The sequence below is a fragment of the Apis florea genome, unplaced genomic scaffold (assembly GCF_048593485.1).
Source record: "Apis florea isolate Af1SG1 unplaced genomic scaffold, ASM4859348v1 contig_3802_pilon, whole genome shotgun sequence".
NCBI classification, from domain to species: domain Eukaryota; kingdom Metazoa; phylum Arthropoda; class Insecta; order Hymenoptera; family Apidae; genus Apis; species Apis florea.
Genome location: NW_028256863.1, coordinates 2,054,103 through 2,069,043, shown reverse-complemented (window position 1 = coordinate 2,069,043; position 14,941 = coordinate 2,054,103). Strand labels below are relative to the sequence as shown.

The following is a 14,941-nucleotide window of genomic DNA, read 5'->3' as shown; positions in this document are numbered from 1 at the left end:
TTCTTATTCTGCATTTTCATTAGCAGCAAATACACATTTTCTTTTATTTAATAATAATACTAATGCATAAATATTTGATTCGTTGATCACAATATTTCATAACCTACATTAGAAAATTACAAGTTTTATAGATGCTTTTAAATGTCCGCTTATTTATGCGCAATAACTTGTATAAGTTAAATTATCTAAAAAAAAAATTTGTTCAGAAGTAAAATTTGGTAGAATAAAGAAAATGAAAAGAATCATAAAAACGTAAAGAAAAATTTTAATGCAGACATATAACATCGTAATATGTGGATAGATTAAAATAAAAAAATTAATGCGTTTGACACTTTCATTGCAGATTTTTCATTTAAATACTTATTACTTCATTCTTTCAAACTTGTGTTCAATTTCATAAATTCCAACAGGTTCTTTAATCTTATCACAGTAATCGACCCATTCTCCTTCACTTAAATCAACATCTGTAAATTCTCTGCCATTGATAGTTTTAGCAATCCAACCTTCCCTTGCCGAAAAATCACTGGGCTCAATGCCTCGACAATCAAATATAACTATTGTTTGAAATTTGTCTTGATCATTCGCGATAAATGATTTAATGGAATCTTCTAAGATATTCATGGAATTTTCACGAGAACAAAGTTTGCATTTACTAATAAAATGATTCACTGCATTTCCTCTTTGAGCTGGAGTGGATTCGTTTAAAGACACGTAATTCCATTTTTCTGATACTTCGCCACAATTGCAGCAAGTGAACTTGAGATACCATCTGAATTCTCCTCCCGATGGTTTTAGTTCTCCTATATTTTCCAATGTAGCTTTCATCTGCAATGCTATTTTCACCATTCTAACGAATGTTAGAAATTTTTTTTTTTCTTTAATTTTTTTGTTGTATATTATATATTTAAATAATATAATCGTAGAGGTTATGACATGAATGATCAGTTTACAAATTTAGAGACGACACTATTTTATAAAATTTATTGCACAAACACTTAGATGTTTTTGCACAAAAAACACGAGTCGTCTTATATTTATGATCAGTAGTAACTAGTTACTTTTAAAATGTATCGTATATAGCCATAAAAAGTCATAAACAGTTGAATTCATATACTGAAGCAGTAAAGTTAAAGTTTGAATCGAACGAAGTATAGACAAAGAGAGCAAATAGTGGAAAAAGGATAAAAATATGATAAAAAAAAATATTGAAATTAGTGCCATCTTTAAAATGCTGTAAATGAAACACAGAAAGAAAAAATAGAAAATAGTGAGAGAAGAATAAGGAATAGAATAGGAATTTACTGTTAATATTATCTGTTGATTTGGAAAAACAGAAAAGTAAAGATGGCGTTAAAAATCAGTTTTTATTTTATCTTTTTATTATTATTTTTCTCACATTATTTCTCTTCTTGTCCAATAGTTTCATTTGCGATTCTAGAGATGGCGTTAATTTCTACAAGCTATCTCTCTCTTTGTTCCACTATTTATGTATAGTCGTACACATTTGTTGAGGTTACGTGTTGTATGGCACGTATAATATAAATTATTAAATATCGAATGAGATAAATAAGCAATGAGACTAACAATTTTTCTATTTTCAACATTTTTTCTTTATATTTTAATTACATATTCTAATGCCGAAGATATTTTAGGTTGTGGTGGATTTTTGAAAAGTCATGCCGATATAGATTTTTCCAAAGTACAAATAAAGTTGTAAGTAATTCATCAATGAATTATAAAATAAATTCATAAAATAAAAAACGTATATTAATATTTTTGATTTATTTAGATATACGAAAGCTGGTAGTCTTAAGGATTTTACAGAATGTGCCCCTAATAGTGGATATTATTTTCTTCCTTTGTATGATAAAGGAGAATATATTCTAAAGGTAATGTAGAATATATATATATTATAGCAAAATTTCATGTTTATCATTTTATTTGAATAATAGATTTTAGCGAATTTAGAAATTAAAGATAAAAACAAATTTATATTCATTTTTGAATATTTTTTTTTAAAATATTTAGGTAGATCCACCCAGAGGATGGAGTTTTGAACCTACGGAAGTCTTATTGAATGTAGATGGAACAACAGATGCCTGTAGTCAGGGTATAGATATTAATTTTACCTTCAAAGGTTTTGGTATCACAGGCAGGGTAATTTATTTAATTATTTAATTTATTAAAATATATTTATTGTAAAAATACATGGAATTGATTTCATCATTTGTAATATTATTATAAAAATATATTTCTATATTATAGGTCATTAGTTTCGGATCAGATTCTGGTCCTAAAAATGTTACAGTTTCATTGTATAAAGAAAATAATGAGCAAATTCCTGTTGATACAACAATTACTATGGAAGGTGGTATATTTTATTTTACTCCAATTCAACCTGGACAATATGTACTTATTGCATCTCATACCACGTGAGTGTGATTTATTATATTCGTTTTGTTTATTAACACATTGGTATTATGTTATGTCTTTGTTATAGATGGATGTTCAAAACAAATACAGTTAGAGTAACAGTACGTGAAGGCAACACAGAACTTTCGGACGATAGTTTAGTAATTTTCGGTTATGACGTGAGTGGTCGAGTTACCAGTGAAGAAGAAGCAGTTAGTGGTGTAACATTTGTATTATTTGGAGTAAGTTTTCTTTTTCTTTTTCTTTATCTTTTTAATAATGTTTTTCAATTAATAAATTATATTTATTTCGTAGAATGGTGTAGCTAAAAATTGCGCAACGACACCTATAAGCAAAGATCTTGAATCTAGAAAACCTCTTTGTCATGTTATATCTGACAAAAGCGGTAAATTTATATTTCCTAGTTTGTCACCTGGCGAATATAATCTTGTTCCATATTATACCGGTGCTCAAACTAAATTTGATGTTCAGCCACCTGAATTATCATTTAAAGTAAGTCATGGCAGCGTCGTATTACGCCAAGGATTTAAAGTAACCGGTTTTACGGTAAACGGTATTGTCCGTACTGCCAACAATGGCGATCCTTTACCAGGAGCAAAAATTTTACTTTCTCAAAAACAAGTCGCCATAACGGATAAACATGGAAAATATGTATTGGATAATATGAAAGCTGGTCAATATATTCTTAAAGCTGAAAGCGGTATGTCTTATTTGCTTATTATTATATTTTCAGATTAAATTCGAATTCAAATTATTGATTTTATTATTTTTTAATATATAGAAGATTTATTATTCAATGATAAATCAGTTAAGATTTCTCCCAGTTCCCCGGAACTTCCAGTTTTAATACCAACAGCGTATAAAATTTGCGGCAAAGTTACTTTATCAACAAAAGGAGATTTAAACTATCGAAAAATATCTATACATAATACAGCCACCACATTTACAAAAGAAATTGAAATAGATCCGAAAACAGGTGAATTTTGTGTATATCTTAGTCCTGATACATATCAATTAAGCGTTATTGTAAGCGAAGATGAAAGAGCAAAAGGTTTACAGTAAGTTTGTCATCATTTTGTATATTTTTTAATGCATGTAACTAATATATTTTGAAGTTTAATTCTTTTGAAGTAATGGATTCTAATATTTAATAATTGCGAATATCGTATATAATAACATTTGATATTTTTTTTTTTTTTAAGATTTTTTCCATTACAACAAACAATCGAAGTATCATCTCGACCGGTGCATAATATTAACTTCTTACAATTAAAAGCTACATTAACAGGAACAGTAAAATGTTTACCGGAAACCGATTGCAGTCAAGCTTCTGTGACGCTAAAGGTACTTGATGGTATTACAATAAAAACGATTCAAACAAAGGGTAAGATTTCACTTTGATCTTTTGGTGTATATTATTTTCTTTTATTTAAAAGTCCTGCGATAATGAGCATGTGTTAAAAAAGCAGAATATTTTTGTACATTGGAATATTATAAAAAATATAATATAAATATTCAATTACAGAACACATTCTTATTATTACAGGCATATTGTATAGTTAATTCGTTTGATACTACCGTTTTTTGTGTAAAGTTTTCTTTAATCATGCAGCTGGCCAATATCAATTTACGGATGTGTTACCCGGTCATTACGAAGTACTAATAGACAACGATGTTTTTTGTTGGACGAATCCTAGTTACAGAATTTCTGTGACTTCAGAACGATCCGAATTGCCGCCATTTGAACAAACTGGATTTTCTGTTACTTTCATTTCTTCTCACGATACTATGGTTGAATATTCGAAATCAAACGAATTGAAAAAATTAACGTTAGTATTGAATAAAGGAAGTACAAAGCATTGTGTGTCTGAACCTGGAATGTATACGTTTATACCAAAAAGTTGTCATGTTTATGAAAAATTGTCCTATACATGGGATACCAATACTATTTCTCCTATTTTGTTACATTCAACAGAACACAGTCACATAGGAAGCATTATGAGTCATTCTGCGTTAAATGAAATTAAAGTAAAAATTGAGAATGGAGCAGATGATGTTATAATGTAAGTAACGCACATTATAGTTTAATATATCTTTAGAAATATAAATTAATGTTAAACGTTTTCATCGTTTTTATTAATTTAGACTTGGCCCATTGAATTGGACGCGCCATGAAAATCTGTACAAATATAAATTCGAATTTAAAGCAAAGACAGATAACATTTATACTATAACACCATTATCAAATATTCTTCTATTTAGTCCGGCATCATTGAAAGTATTGGGTGTAAACGATTGTCAAGATGATGTTGCAATTTTTGTTGGTGATTTAGGAAAAGCACGTGTCATAAAAATTATTTAAATATATGTCAAATTGAAAAAATTGTCATTTGATATATTAACATATTAAAATTTTTTGTATATTGTATAGATAATTGCTGGTAAAATCAATCCACCTTTGGAAGGAGTTACCGTGCAAATATTTGATAGCGATAAAACTATACCAATACATACGCTTATCACTCAAAAAGATGGAACATACAATATTGGTCCTTTAGACGGGAAAAGAGAATACAAGTATATACATATGCTTTTTTTCTTTTCTTTTTTTTTTTTCAAAAAATATTTATTCTTTTTTTTTTTTCGAAAAATACATACTTTTTTAAATTATCATTTTTTTTCTCATTAGCGTTACTGCACAAAAAGAGGGATTTGTAATCACGGGGCCCGATTCCAACGGTGTATTCACAGCTCACAAGTTGGCTGAAATTATTGTACAGGTCTCAGACCAAGCTGACAATATTTCCCTCCAGGTGCGTATGAATAAATAAAAGTCGAAGATTATAATTATAAAAGTAAATGAAACTGAATTATCGCGGTCACTAGGGTGTACTATTATCATTATCTGGTGGACAAAATTATCGAAAGAACAGCATTACTGGCGAGGATGGAAAATTAATCTTCAATTCTTTATCCCCTGGCGAATATTATTTAAGACCAATGATGAAGGAATATCGTTTCGATCCTCCGTCGAAAATGATCAAAGTTGTTGAAGGCGCTACGGTAAAAGTGAATCTATTCGGAAAAAGAGTCGCGTTTAGTGCGTATGGTTCTGTGACATCTCTAAACGGTGAACCTGAAACCGGCTTACTGGTTGAAGTTCAGGGGCAAGAAAATTGCGAGCATCTTCAAGAAGAAGCGACCACGGAAGAAAACGGTAGCTTCCGAATCCGCGGGCTTCAACCAACAGTGAGCAAGATTTCTTCTTATAACTTTTCCCTTTCTTTTTTTTTTTTTTTCGTATTTTACCTAAGCTTATTCATTTAAAATTATTTAAAAAATTTAAAAAGCAATTGTTTTTCTTCCATATAGTGTACCTATGTGTTTCGTCTGAAACCGAACGCTGAAGTTAATGCGCATATTCAACGAACCAGTCCTAACTCGACATTAGTGCAAACATCATCCGACATTCGAAATCTTCGATTGGTTGCGTTTCATCCAATATCGCGTACCGATGTCTCAGTACATATTATGTCCGCACAACCGGAACATTACCGTACATTGAAGGTAAAATTATGCAGAGAAGATGCACCCGACTCTCCAATATACACATCAAAATTAGAATCTCAACAAGTCAATAAAGTTGGCAGTGCTTATAATGCCGGTTTTCTCGTGCATATGCCTCCCCTACAGGCGGATGGTAAAAAGTACTTCGTACAATTAGAATCGTCTCTGTCTCATACGTTACATAAGTACAGAACTATACCATTCTATTTCGAGGCAAACTCGTCGTTTAAATACGTGAAATTGACGTTTAACGCAGAACGAAAAGTCGACCAAAGCGATATGAATCAGACGTCAATAGTTGCGCTACCTTTTATCATGTTTATCACGTTTGCATTCTTCAATCGTGAAAAACTTTGGTTATGGTTGAACACACTGATTGAAAGATGGTCGAAACCGGTGCCGATCTCGAGAACACCGGCGCAAGCTGTTCCTATCGATCCACGAGCAGACGATATTATAGTCGAACAAATAATGAACATCAATAAAAGGAAAACGAAACCGCGTAAAACGTAACATTAAGAATTGTTAGCGATATAGTCACAGTGATTAGAAACTTAATTGATCTCGTTACGTTTCACTGTATACTGTGTATACTATATATGAACGAAGAAATTTAGCGAATACCATTTTATCCGAATATTTTCTGCCGTGTGTGAACGATTTTCAAGACAAAACGTTGGTCGATATGTTTCTAACGTATATTTCACATTTTCATAAATAATTATATTTTTATGAAATACGGATCCAACAAATTTATCTTATAATAACGATACAGTAATGATCCACAGTCTGTATTTCTGGTGATCACGGAGCAATAAATGCCTAGAAAACAGAAAATGAAAAATATTCTTTTTGTGAAAACAATTCTCGCAATTTTGATATTATATTCGTAAATAATAATAATGTATTCTATTTGACTTACTATGGGATTGACTTCGAACATACACTTCATAAACATAAAAGATTTTTCGCATTTGTCATTTGAATCTAAAAATAATAATAAAAAAAAGAAAAATTCAAATAAATTATCAAAATAATAAATTTATACGTTTGGAAGGGCATTAAAAATTCACGATTCTTTGGAATACTTACCGATACTGCTGCAAGTATCAATCATCTCGTGACCTATTTCTTTAAATGCTTCTGGAATTACTGTTTTCAGTAAATTATATTTTATCTTTCCATTTTTCTTATCCATCTGTACTATACAAAACAACAATATTCTTTTATAATACATACATATATATATGTGTGTAATATAATAATATAAGCAGCGAATCTTACCACATTATACTTTTCAAGTACGCAATTGAAGTAACATTTCAATTTCTCATCATCAGGAAATTCTCCATATTCCGTAGCTTCGACAACCTCTAGAAAAGTATATCATTGTTAGATTTTTACCAATCAAATTAAAAAATTTCACCGATTATATCTTACCAGCTGTCGTTTTAGTCTCGCTAATACACTTTTTCCTGTATTTAGACGTCAATTCTCTAAATTCGTCGATATCGCTCTTAATTGTTAAAAAATTTCGGTTATTTTGAAGAAAAGATGATGAAATATATGTTTAATTAATACTTACGACTCCGTAAACGAGAACGATTTGCAATACCAAATAATACAATAATGATATCAACCAAATTTTCGCTGTTCTCATTTTCTTGACGATTCGTTGCGATTGATAGAAAAATAAAAAAATTGATTCTTTATGTACAAAACAACACTAGTGGACTATGTTTTCCTGGTACGAATTCGTAGCATTTATAGATGTTCACTTTTTACCCAAACGGGAAGTGATAATTGGTCGCCATAATTTTCAAATTGTACGTATCAATTCAGAAAACACGAATCAAATCTTGCTCGTCTAATGAATATGCAAACGTTTCTTCTTGATCAAGAACATTTATCTAATAATACAGTATAACGTATAATAGCCAAAGAAGAACTTAAACTCTGACAAAAGTACAAAATTTAGCGTTAATACAAGATAATTAATTTATAACAAAGGGTTATTATCGAACACAAAGCCTGAGAATGGAATACAATGTAATGCAAAACGTTTAATTAATATGCAGAGCTCGTGTATTTGAACATCTTGGAAACGACGTTAATTAAAACGTGTTTCCTTCTATGCGATGAGAATACATAACAATTAAACGGATGATCGAACTGTCCATTTTTTATATATAAAAGAGAGAGCGCGCGTTGTTTAATCAATCACGTTGTTACATGGATATTGTAAAAATTTGTTGGTTTTTGATTTAAAAAAATTATTATTGTTATGTTGTATTACTACAATGTATATTATTCAAACGAAATTTATCTCGTTCTCAAATCATTCCTTTCTATCACGCTTAATCATGACCTCAATTGACAATTGGACCGACCAAGCATCGGAAATTGCGATCAACTGGATAGTTTAAACGGTTACTCCAGTTTTGTAGTATCAACATTTTTGAAATATCTTTAAAACGAATAAAACATAAAGGATACATATCTCAATATCGATGTAGGAAACAGTAAGACAAATAATATACATGTCTCGAATTTTTTTTTCCTTTTTTTTTCTTTTTTTTCTTTTTTTTATTAACTTCTTTCCCATACAGAGAGTCGTCGTCTACATTCAAACGATGTATGATTCCGTTTTATGATAAAACGAATCAAGATTCTATCCGAGTTTCGATTCGTCCTACAGTCATCATAAGCATCATTTCCCTTTGATCTTGTTTCTTCTTTGGCTCAGATAAAAACTCGGTTAAAAGAGATAATACGTCTGGAATTTAGAAAAAGAGATCGTCATTTGAAATAATCGAAAAGATAAAAAAGAAAGAATATCTTCGTTGAATAAAAATTATTAGATACTCACCCGTGGAGACAATTCCGCGTAACATTTGTTAAATCTATACGCGTATTCGCAATTGTCGCCCTTAGCTAAAAGAAACGATTGATTAATGATCAAAATAATTTTGCCCGATTCGATTAATCGTGTGCTATCGAAATAAAATCGAATAGGAAATAAACAACAAACTTCACGAAAAAGAAATAAAAATTTTACGGGAGAAGGGAGACGAAAGGTTTACGGAAGAAGAAGAAAAACGAAAGACAAATTTCGAAAACGCTCGATTATCGTTAAAACCAAGAATATACAAAATATATAGATACCCAAATATTTACCGATCCCCTTGCATTCGCTGATCGCTTTCTGAACTTCAGCTCTGTATGCTGGTATTCTTTGGAAAAATGTGAGCATGCCGTTCAAACTAAGTTCTCTCTTGTCATCCACCAATCCGAATTGTTCCCATAAACAGTACATGTAACACTGCAAAGCAAAAAGAATGCTTTTTTCCCTTGTTTAATAAGTCGTGAGATTATAGCTATAGATTGATTTGTGAGATTTATTATGCATTATTACCTTCAATTGACGTGTTTCAGGCCATTGACCATTTCTTACTGCCTCTATGTCCACTAAAAAAAAAAAAAAAATACGAATAAAAAAAAATGAAAATGAATCGATCTAGTAGAATTTGTCACGAATCAAAAATCTTACCTGTTGCCACTCCTGTCTGTGTCTGGCAAGCATTCACCACGCTGGCTGCTGTTGCGATCATCTCGTCAGAGACAAAACTCGGTCGTGTCTATGAAATATTTTTTTTTTTAGATGAAATAATATAATATCAATAATATAATAATGCAAAATATGTTTCTCTTTTTCTTTCTCTCTTATATTAACTTATCATTGTGTTTTTTTTTCCCTCTTTCATAAATACTCGCATAAATGTATATTTTTAGTCAAAGCGCGATGCGCGCACAATTACAATCGCGCGATCATCACTTTTCTTTTTTCTTTCGAATTTCCAGAGGGAAAAATCGAATTTTTAAACAAATAACAATAAATTGTTTAGGAAAAGAAAAAGAAAATAATAAAATATGAAACGAAGTTGTGTATACTTTTAAACACTATGATACGAACCCCACAATGAACAATTGGTGACCGAATCAAGCAAGTGATTAACAAGCTCAACAGTATCGAGTATTTCATGATTTCTATTTAATATTGAAATGACACAAATTGGGAAGAACGAGTTAATGATCTCCAATCGAAGTTGAGTTAGATAATGTGGTCCGGCCGAGGTCCGGAGAACGAGGAACGTTCAGTAGAACGTATAATCGTCACGATGGTGTGAGCAAGCTCGAGGGCGCGACTAAACGTGTAATCCGCTCGACGACTCTTCTCTGACAAAAGAGATCTCTTAACTGCTGACCTCACGCACCGCACCCGCTTCTGACCGAATAAAATTTCCCACCTTTGATATGTTATTTGGTTCATCAATCATTTATTTTGTCGATAGATCGTATTTTCAGCTAATTTGTGTTAATTGATTGCAACTATCCATTTTGATCCAGTAATTAAAATGTCTCTTAAGTTAAAAGGAACGGGTGAACGAACCTTTTGATTCTACATATATAGGACAGGGTGTACACATAAATGCAGATTTGATTGGCGGATATTACCATTTTGCGATCTGACCCTATGTATATTATTATCTATGTATATCTTACCTTCTATACATTCAACCGATTCAAATGCCTCGTTTCATTCCTATTCATTCGTTGTTTACAAATTGTAAAAGAATCGTATCTTGTTCACGTTGCTTGTCGAATCAACTTTGTCAAACATTATTTATGAAAAATGAAAAAATATTCATTGTTGTTTATAAAATTGTCCTCTTTAATTGTTATTAAAATTTTGAAATTTTATTTTTAAGTTTATTTATAAGAAATAAATAAGAAGTAAAAGGAACTAAATTGTCATTAATAATTAAAAAATTATATATTATTTATTTGAAATTATCATTTTTTTCCATTCATTCATCACGAAAAAAAAAGATTTTATAAGAAATTCGCGCCGAAATACAAATCAGCATGTCCATCTAACCGCGTGTCGACAAGCAAGGGAGGTAATTTGTGGGTCAATACAATTTCAGCGAAGATAGACGAATATACCCGAACGAATCCTGAATAACTTCGTCTCAAAGTACAGTCATCTTTTAAAATTATTGACCATTATTCATTATATCACAACTGATATATTTTCCAAGTACTGTGACAACAATAGTATTTGACAAAATTTGACAAAACGATATAATTATTTATTCGATCAAATATCATATTTATTACGTGCTTTCTCATTTGACATAACCTTTTTAACGTTATATTTTCCCTGTCATATATATAGTCATCATGATTTATGGTTGAATATAAAACAATATATATATTCTTTTTTTGAAATAAAACATAAATTTGATTAAATTTGAAAAAAAATATTATAATAAATACTGCTTTGAAATTTTTAAATCAAATGAAATTTTTAATTTTCTTTACTTAAAATGATTTGAAATTTTTGACGGACTGTACAATTGATGACATAGTACAGTCTGACCGAATTAATATTGACGATTTTGTCACATGTGTGTCATAGCAGTTTTTAAGTTGAAAGTACTTCAAAATTTAAATATGGATCATTACAATTTTTCTATGCTATATTTCCAATATTTCTACAAGAAAGAGAAATTCTTATATAGCAATGCTTTGATAAATTTGGAATCACGAAAGACAAAACAAGGACAAATGAATCTCGACAGACTGTACAGCTGAACTTGTATTGACCGCAGCGTTTTCTTCCAGCGATTGCATTTCGCCCAAAACAAGGTATACAACAGATATTAAAAGTGAAAATATAAAGTGTGCTCGATGTTTTGTAATGTTGAACATATGATCTCAACTGGAAGAAGATAATCAAGGTAAATTTATTGAATGAATAGAGTTCATTGAATGTTCCAATTGCATTCCATCGACGCCAAGATTTCGATTCGTTTCTAGCACAATACGATGTCGAAAACGAGAAAGAAACAATACTTTTTGAAACGCGTTCGTAGCAGAACTTCAATCACAAAATAGAATGATACGGTGGAAGTTTTTGAAATTTAAAGGTCGCGCGACAAAGGAAAAAGATTGTAGAAACTTAATTAAAATTTCGAAAAACTTTATGATCGAGCACTGCCATTGTCACGTGATCCCTGTTATTCTTACGTCACATTTCGCGTAAAATTTAAAATTTTTTTCAACATTCGTATCATCATCTTTAAAAATTTTGAACAAAATGGGAAAAACAAGAGGAGTGCACGAAACAACACCAGAATTAAGAAATCGAATGGTAGGAATGTATGAAGCTGGTTTAGGTCTGCGAGAAATTGCAGCCGCTGTAAATTGCTCGGTGAGTATTTCACAAAATTATATATTGGATCGTATCGTATTATTTATCGCATTTTATTGTTTTTTAGCAACGGACAGTGAAAAGATGGTTAAACAGGTTTGACAAAGAAGGTACAGTGGAAACTCGAGAACGATGCGGACGTAAAAGGGCTACAACAGCGGAACAAGATGAAGCTATTGTACGTTTAGCTACGCAAACGCCGATAACGGCAGCAAAAGCTGTACTTCCTGCTTTAGGACTTACTTGTTCTGTTGATACTATACGTGAAAGGCTGCATAAAGCTGGAATTCACAATTGGAGTCCTTCGAGAAAATATATGCAAAGAATTCCACTTGGGTTTGTTCTTCAATATTATAAATATTTTTTAAGATAAAACTATTTATTTTTTATGCCATTTGATTTTGCTCTTATTTATAGTGATACAGATGGTGTTACTATTCAACAATCTGTATGGAGACCTACTGGAACACAATTGGGGAAAAAAAAGTCTTCCAAAGATTCTAATAAAAATGAAAAGAATAATAGTACAACTAAAAAAAGAAATCCATCAAAGAAAATTAGAGCCAAAGATGTATATGTAGGGGATGGTGCACCAATAGAAAGTGAAAAATCTGATGAACAACGAGAATTTATATATCATCAACAAAATGCTTCAGAATCTCAAGTTAATGAAATGCAATCACCATCTCAACCTTTGCAATCTCAGACAGAATTTGGTAGTACTTTAGGTTTATCTCAACAAACACAATCTATTTATCAACATCCTAATTTAAATATATCTCAGAATTGGCCTTTAGATTTAGTGCAAGGAAATCATCATTATCCTCAAGTTTGTATAATTTGTTTAATATTATATAAATATTTATATTATTATACATAACTTATATTTTCTCAAATTTCTAGGATCAATCAAATTCAATATCTCATGAACAAGTAGCTTCCTCACAACAACTTCAAGAATTACATGTACAACAAGAACAAAACCATGTACAACAAATACAACAAACTCATAATCTTGATGAACAACAAAGGCAACTTCAGGCAGAAGTTCAGCATCATCGTGATCAATTACATTCTCAATTAGCTAGTCCACAAAATAGTACGAATTTAACTTCTGATAATTCTAATACTTGTGGTCATCAAGATAATCAATCTTCTAGTATAGAATCTAATAATAAAGATTCATCGAAAGAAGACAACGCGAAAAGTGAACCACAGAAAAAGAAAAAAAAGGGTGGAAAAGCTAAGGGGACATTGGAAACCAGTGTTGAAATTCGAAATCGTATGATTGGCATGTCTGAAGCCGGTTTATCCACATTATCTATCGCGCTTGCAATCGACAGATCGGTAAGAAGAAACATGTTCGTCTTGATGGATTCACATAATTAAAACCATCTCAAGAGAGGCCGTATACGCAATACTCATTATTAAATAGGAACGTACCGTAAAAAGATGGTTAGAACGTTGGCATAAGGAAGGGAACGTACAAACTAAGGAAAGAAAGGGTCGTCGACGAATTACTACTAAAGAACAAGATGAAGCTATTGTTGCTATGGCTACTCAGCAACCATTAACTGCAGCTAAACATGTCGCGCCTGCACTGGGTTTAAAATGTAGCGTAGACACTATTAGAGAGAGGCTTCATAAAGCTGGTATACATAGTTGGAAGCTTGGAAAAAAACAAGGGTTAGTATGTTAAAAAAAATAAAATAAAATAAAACAAAAAAAAAACGAAAAAAAAATCCTTTGATAATTACTATTCATATTTATTCATTATCAAGCAATATTCAATTATTTTAGAGAAGGAAATGCTGTACATACTGTACATCTTTGGCAGCCTAGTGGAAATCGACCAAATAAACCTAAATTACCGGGTGAAAAGAAGAAAAAAATGAATAATAATAAAAAACGTGATCAAGTATCAAACAGTATGCAAAAACGACCCACTAGAAAAAGAAAAACCGAGTCCATTGCGATGAAAATGGTTTCACCCTCTACAAACATGATATCAGAACAAACTACTGCTTTATCATATCATAATGGAACAAGTAAGATTAATGACTGAATATTTACTATGTTTTTCTTGTGATAAAAACTAATTGATAATTTTTAAAACCACATTTTAGTGGCAAATTATGTTTCAGGTTCTAATATAATACAACCTATTCATAATATTCCTCCACCTCCTCCTACAATTGTTCAATCTCAATCACATCCTCCAGCAGGTCCTCCACCAGCTCAATCTATACAACCAATGAATTCTATGATACCACAAAGATCTGATTGTCGATTAGCATCAATTGTAGCACCTGTATCAGGACAAGGAAGTACTGGAGTTACCTATCCATCATGTATGGTTGGAAGTAATACTCATACAGGACATATGGAACAACCAGATCCTTTAAATTATGAACCATACATTTGGAGTTTCTAATCATTAACTATAAAAAAACATTAAAACATTAAATCATAAATTTAGAGATATTCTTAAATATATTATATCATTCCAATTTTAAAAATTTTTTTCTATCACATTTGAAATTCAATTCATTGATCAAATTTATTTTATGTATTGATTTTACATTATACTGTTTATAATAATAATATGAATGAATCATAAGTTGGTTTTCGTGAAAATATTCAATATTTATTTTTGATTGTAAA

The 14,941-nt window shown here is 30.8% G+C and overlaps 5 protein-coding genes across 12 annotated transcripts; 2 read left to right on the top strand and 3 right to left on the bottom strand.

Moving 5' to 3' along the window:
* Positions 1-247: 247 nt before the first annotated feature.
* Positions 248-1,456, bottom strand: LOC100868003 (CXXC motif containing zinc binding protein). The gene has a single exon (XM_003692748.4). It carries the CDS (start codon positions 844-846, stop codon positions 364-366), a length of 483 nt encoding a protein of 160 aa, XP_003692796.1. The 5' UTR covers positions 847-1,456; the 3' UTR covers positions 248-363.
* Positions 1,457-1,464: 8 nt separating this feature from the next.
* On the top strand, positions 1,465-8,321 carry LOC100867649 (BOS complex subunit NOMO3). 2 transcript variants are annotated; one of them, XM_086916366.1, is made up of 14 exons: positions 1,465-1,713; positions 1,790-1,889; positions 2,029-2,157; positions 2,266-2,432; positions 2,501-2,654; positions 2,728-3,133; positions 3,215-3,491; positions 3,636-3,817; positions 4,046-4,496; positions 4,579-4,771; positions 4,865-5,010; positions 5,123-5,246; positions 5,320-5,682; positions 5,806-8,321. In XM_086916366.1, the coding sequence occupies exons 1-14, from the start codon at positions 1,574-1,576 to the stop codon at positions 6,511-6,513; spliced, it is 3,540 nt and encodes a 1,179-aa protein (XP_086772492.1). In that variant the 5' UTR covers positions 1,465-1,573; the 3' UTR covers positions 6,514-8,321. The 2 variants fall into 2 exon arrangements, with proteins under 2 accessions (XP_086772492.1, XP_012340574.2); XM_012485120.3 differs by having other exon boundaries at positions 4,028-4,496.
* On the bottom strand, positions 6,685-7,724 carry Obp11 (odorant binding protein 11). The gene is made up of 6 exons (XM_086916377.1): positions 7,586-7,724; positions 7,441-7,516; positions 7,285-7,373; positions 7,093-7,198; positions 6,923-6,987; positions 6,685-6,822 (listed from the first exon to the last, which is right to left on the bottom strand). The coding sequence occupies exons 1-6, from the start codon at positions 7,658-7,660 to the stop codon at positions 6,805-6,807; spliced, it is 429 nt and encodes a 142-aa protein (XP_086772503.1). The 5' UTR covers positions 7,661-7,724; the 3' UTR covers positions 6,685-6,804.
* A 216-nt stretch (positions 8,322-8,537) lies between the features above and the next one.
* Obp10 (odorant binding protein 10) lies at positions 8,538-12,105 on the bottom strand. 6 transcript variants are annotated; one of them, XM_012485133.3, is made up of 8 exons: positions 11,920-12,058; positions 10,564-10,668; positions 9,974-10,285; positions 9,551-9,638; positions 9,416-9,468; positions 9,166-9,322; positions 8,870-8,934; positions 8,538-8,776 (listed from the first exon to the last, which is right to left on the bottom strand). In XM_012485133.3, exons 3-8 carry the CDS (start codon positions 10,040-10,042, stop codon positions 8,759-8,761), a joined length of 450 nt encoding a protein of 149 aa, XP_012340587.1. In that variant the 5' UTR covers positions 10,043-10,285; positions 10,564-10,668; positions 11,920-12,058; the 3' UTR covers positions 8,538-8,758. The 6 variants fall into 6 exon arrangements, with proteins under 6 accessions (XP_012340587.1, XP_086772501.1, XP_086772500.1 ...); XM_086916375.1 differs by lacking the exon at positions 9,974-10,285 and having other exon boundaries at positions 10,564-10,730; positions 11,920-12,105; XM_086916374.1 differs by lacking the exon at positions 9,974-10,285 and having other exon boundaries at positions 11,920-12,082.
* Positions 12,076-14,897, top strand: LOC100867158 (uncharacterized). 2 transcript variants are annotated; one of them, XM_086916369.1, is made up of 7 exons: positions 12,076-12,277; positions 12,345-12,613; positions 12,695-13,106; positions 13,181-13,624; positions 13,713-13,963; positions 14,078-14,325; positions 14,422-14,897. In XM_086916369.1, exons 1-7 carry the CDS (start codon positions 12,164-12,166, stop codon positions 14,709-14,711), a joined length of 2,028 nt encoding a protein of 675 aa, XP_086772495.1. In that variant the 5' UTR covers positions 12,076-12,163; the 3' UTR covers positions 14,712-14,897. The 2 variants fall into 2 exon arrangements, with proteins under 2 accessions (XP_086772495.1, XP_003692789.3); XM_003692741.4 differs by having other exon boundaries at positions 14,404-14,897.
* Positions 14,898-14,941: the final 44 nt, after the last annotated feature.

What these genes read in the sequence shown, in the direction of transcription:
- Obp10 (XM_012485133.3), bottom strand. Translation starts at nt 10,042, where the DNA reads ATGAAATACTCGATACTGTTGAGCTTGTTAATCACTTGCTTGATTCGG. An exon ending in CACCAATTGTTCATTGTGGG is followed by an intron (nt 9,639 to 9,973) that starts GTTCGTATCATA and finishes AATATTTCATAG; the next exon opens with ACACGACCGAGTTTTGTCTC. An exon ending in CTGAAACACGTCAATTGAAG is followed by an intron (nt 9,323 to 9,415) that starts GTAATAATGCAT and finishes TTTGCTTTGCAG; the next exon opens with TGTTACATGTACTGTTTATG.
- Obp11 (XM_086916377.1), bottom strand. Translation starts at nt 7,660, where the DNA reads ATGAGAACAGCGAAAATTTGGTTGATATCATTATTGTATTATTTGGTA. An exon ending in CGAGACTAAAACGACAGCTG is followed by an intron (nt 7,374 to 7,440) that starts GTAAGATATAAT and finishes ATACTTTTCTAG; the next exon opens with AGGTTGTCGAAGCTACGGAA. An exon ending in TGATACTTGCAGCAGTATCG is followed by an intron (nt 6,988 to 7,092) that starts GTAAGTATTCCA and finishes TATTATTTTTAG; the next exon opens with ATTCAAATGACAAATGCGAA.
- LOC100868003 (XM_003692748.4), bottom strand. Translation starts at nt 846, where the DNA reads ATGGTGAAAATAGCATTGCAGATGAAAGCTACATTGGAAAATATAGGA.
- LOC100867649 (XM_012485120.3), top strand. Translation starts at nt 1,574, where the DNA reads ATGAGACTAACAATTTTTCTATTTTCAACATTTTTTCTTTATATTTTA. An exon ending in TAACATTTGTATTATTTGGA is followed by an intron (nt 2,655 to 2,727) that starts GTAAGTTTTCTT and finishes TTTATTTCGTAG; the next exon opens with AATGGTGTAGCTAAAAATTG. An exon ending in TCCGCGGGCTTCAACCAACA is followed by an intron (nt 5,683 to 5,805) that starts GTGAGCAAGATT and finishes TCTTCCATATAG; the next exon opens with TGTACCTATGTGTTTCGTCT.
- LOC100867158 (XM_003692741.4), top strand. Translation starts at nt 12,164, where the DNA reads ATGGGAAAAACAAGAGGAGTGCACGAAACAACACCAGAATTAAGAAAT. An exon ending in CGCTTGCAATCGACAGATCG is followed by an intron (nt 13,625 to 13,712) that starts GTAAGAAGAAAC and finishes ATTATTAAATAG; the next exon opens with GAACGTACCGTAAAAAGATG. An exon ending in ATCATATCATAATGGAACAA is followed by an intron (nt 14,326 to 14,403) that starts GTAAGATTAATG and finishes ACCACATTTTAG; the next exon opens with TGGCAAATTATGTTTCAGGT.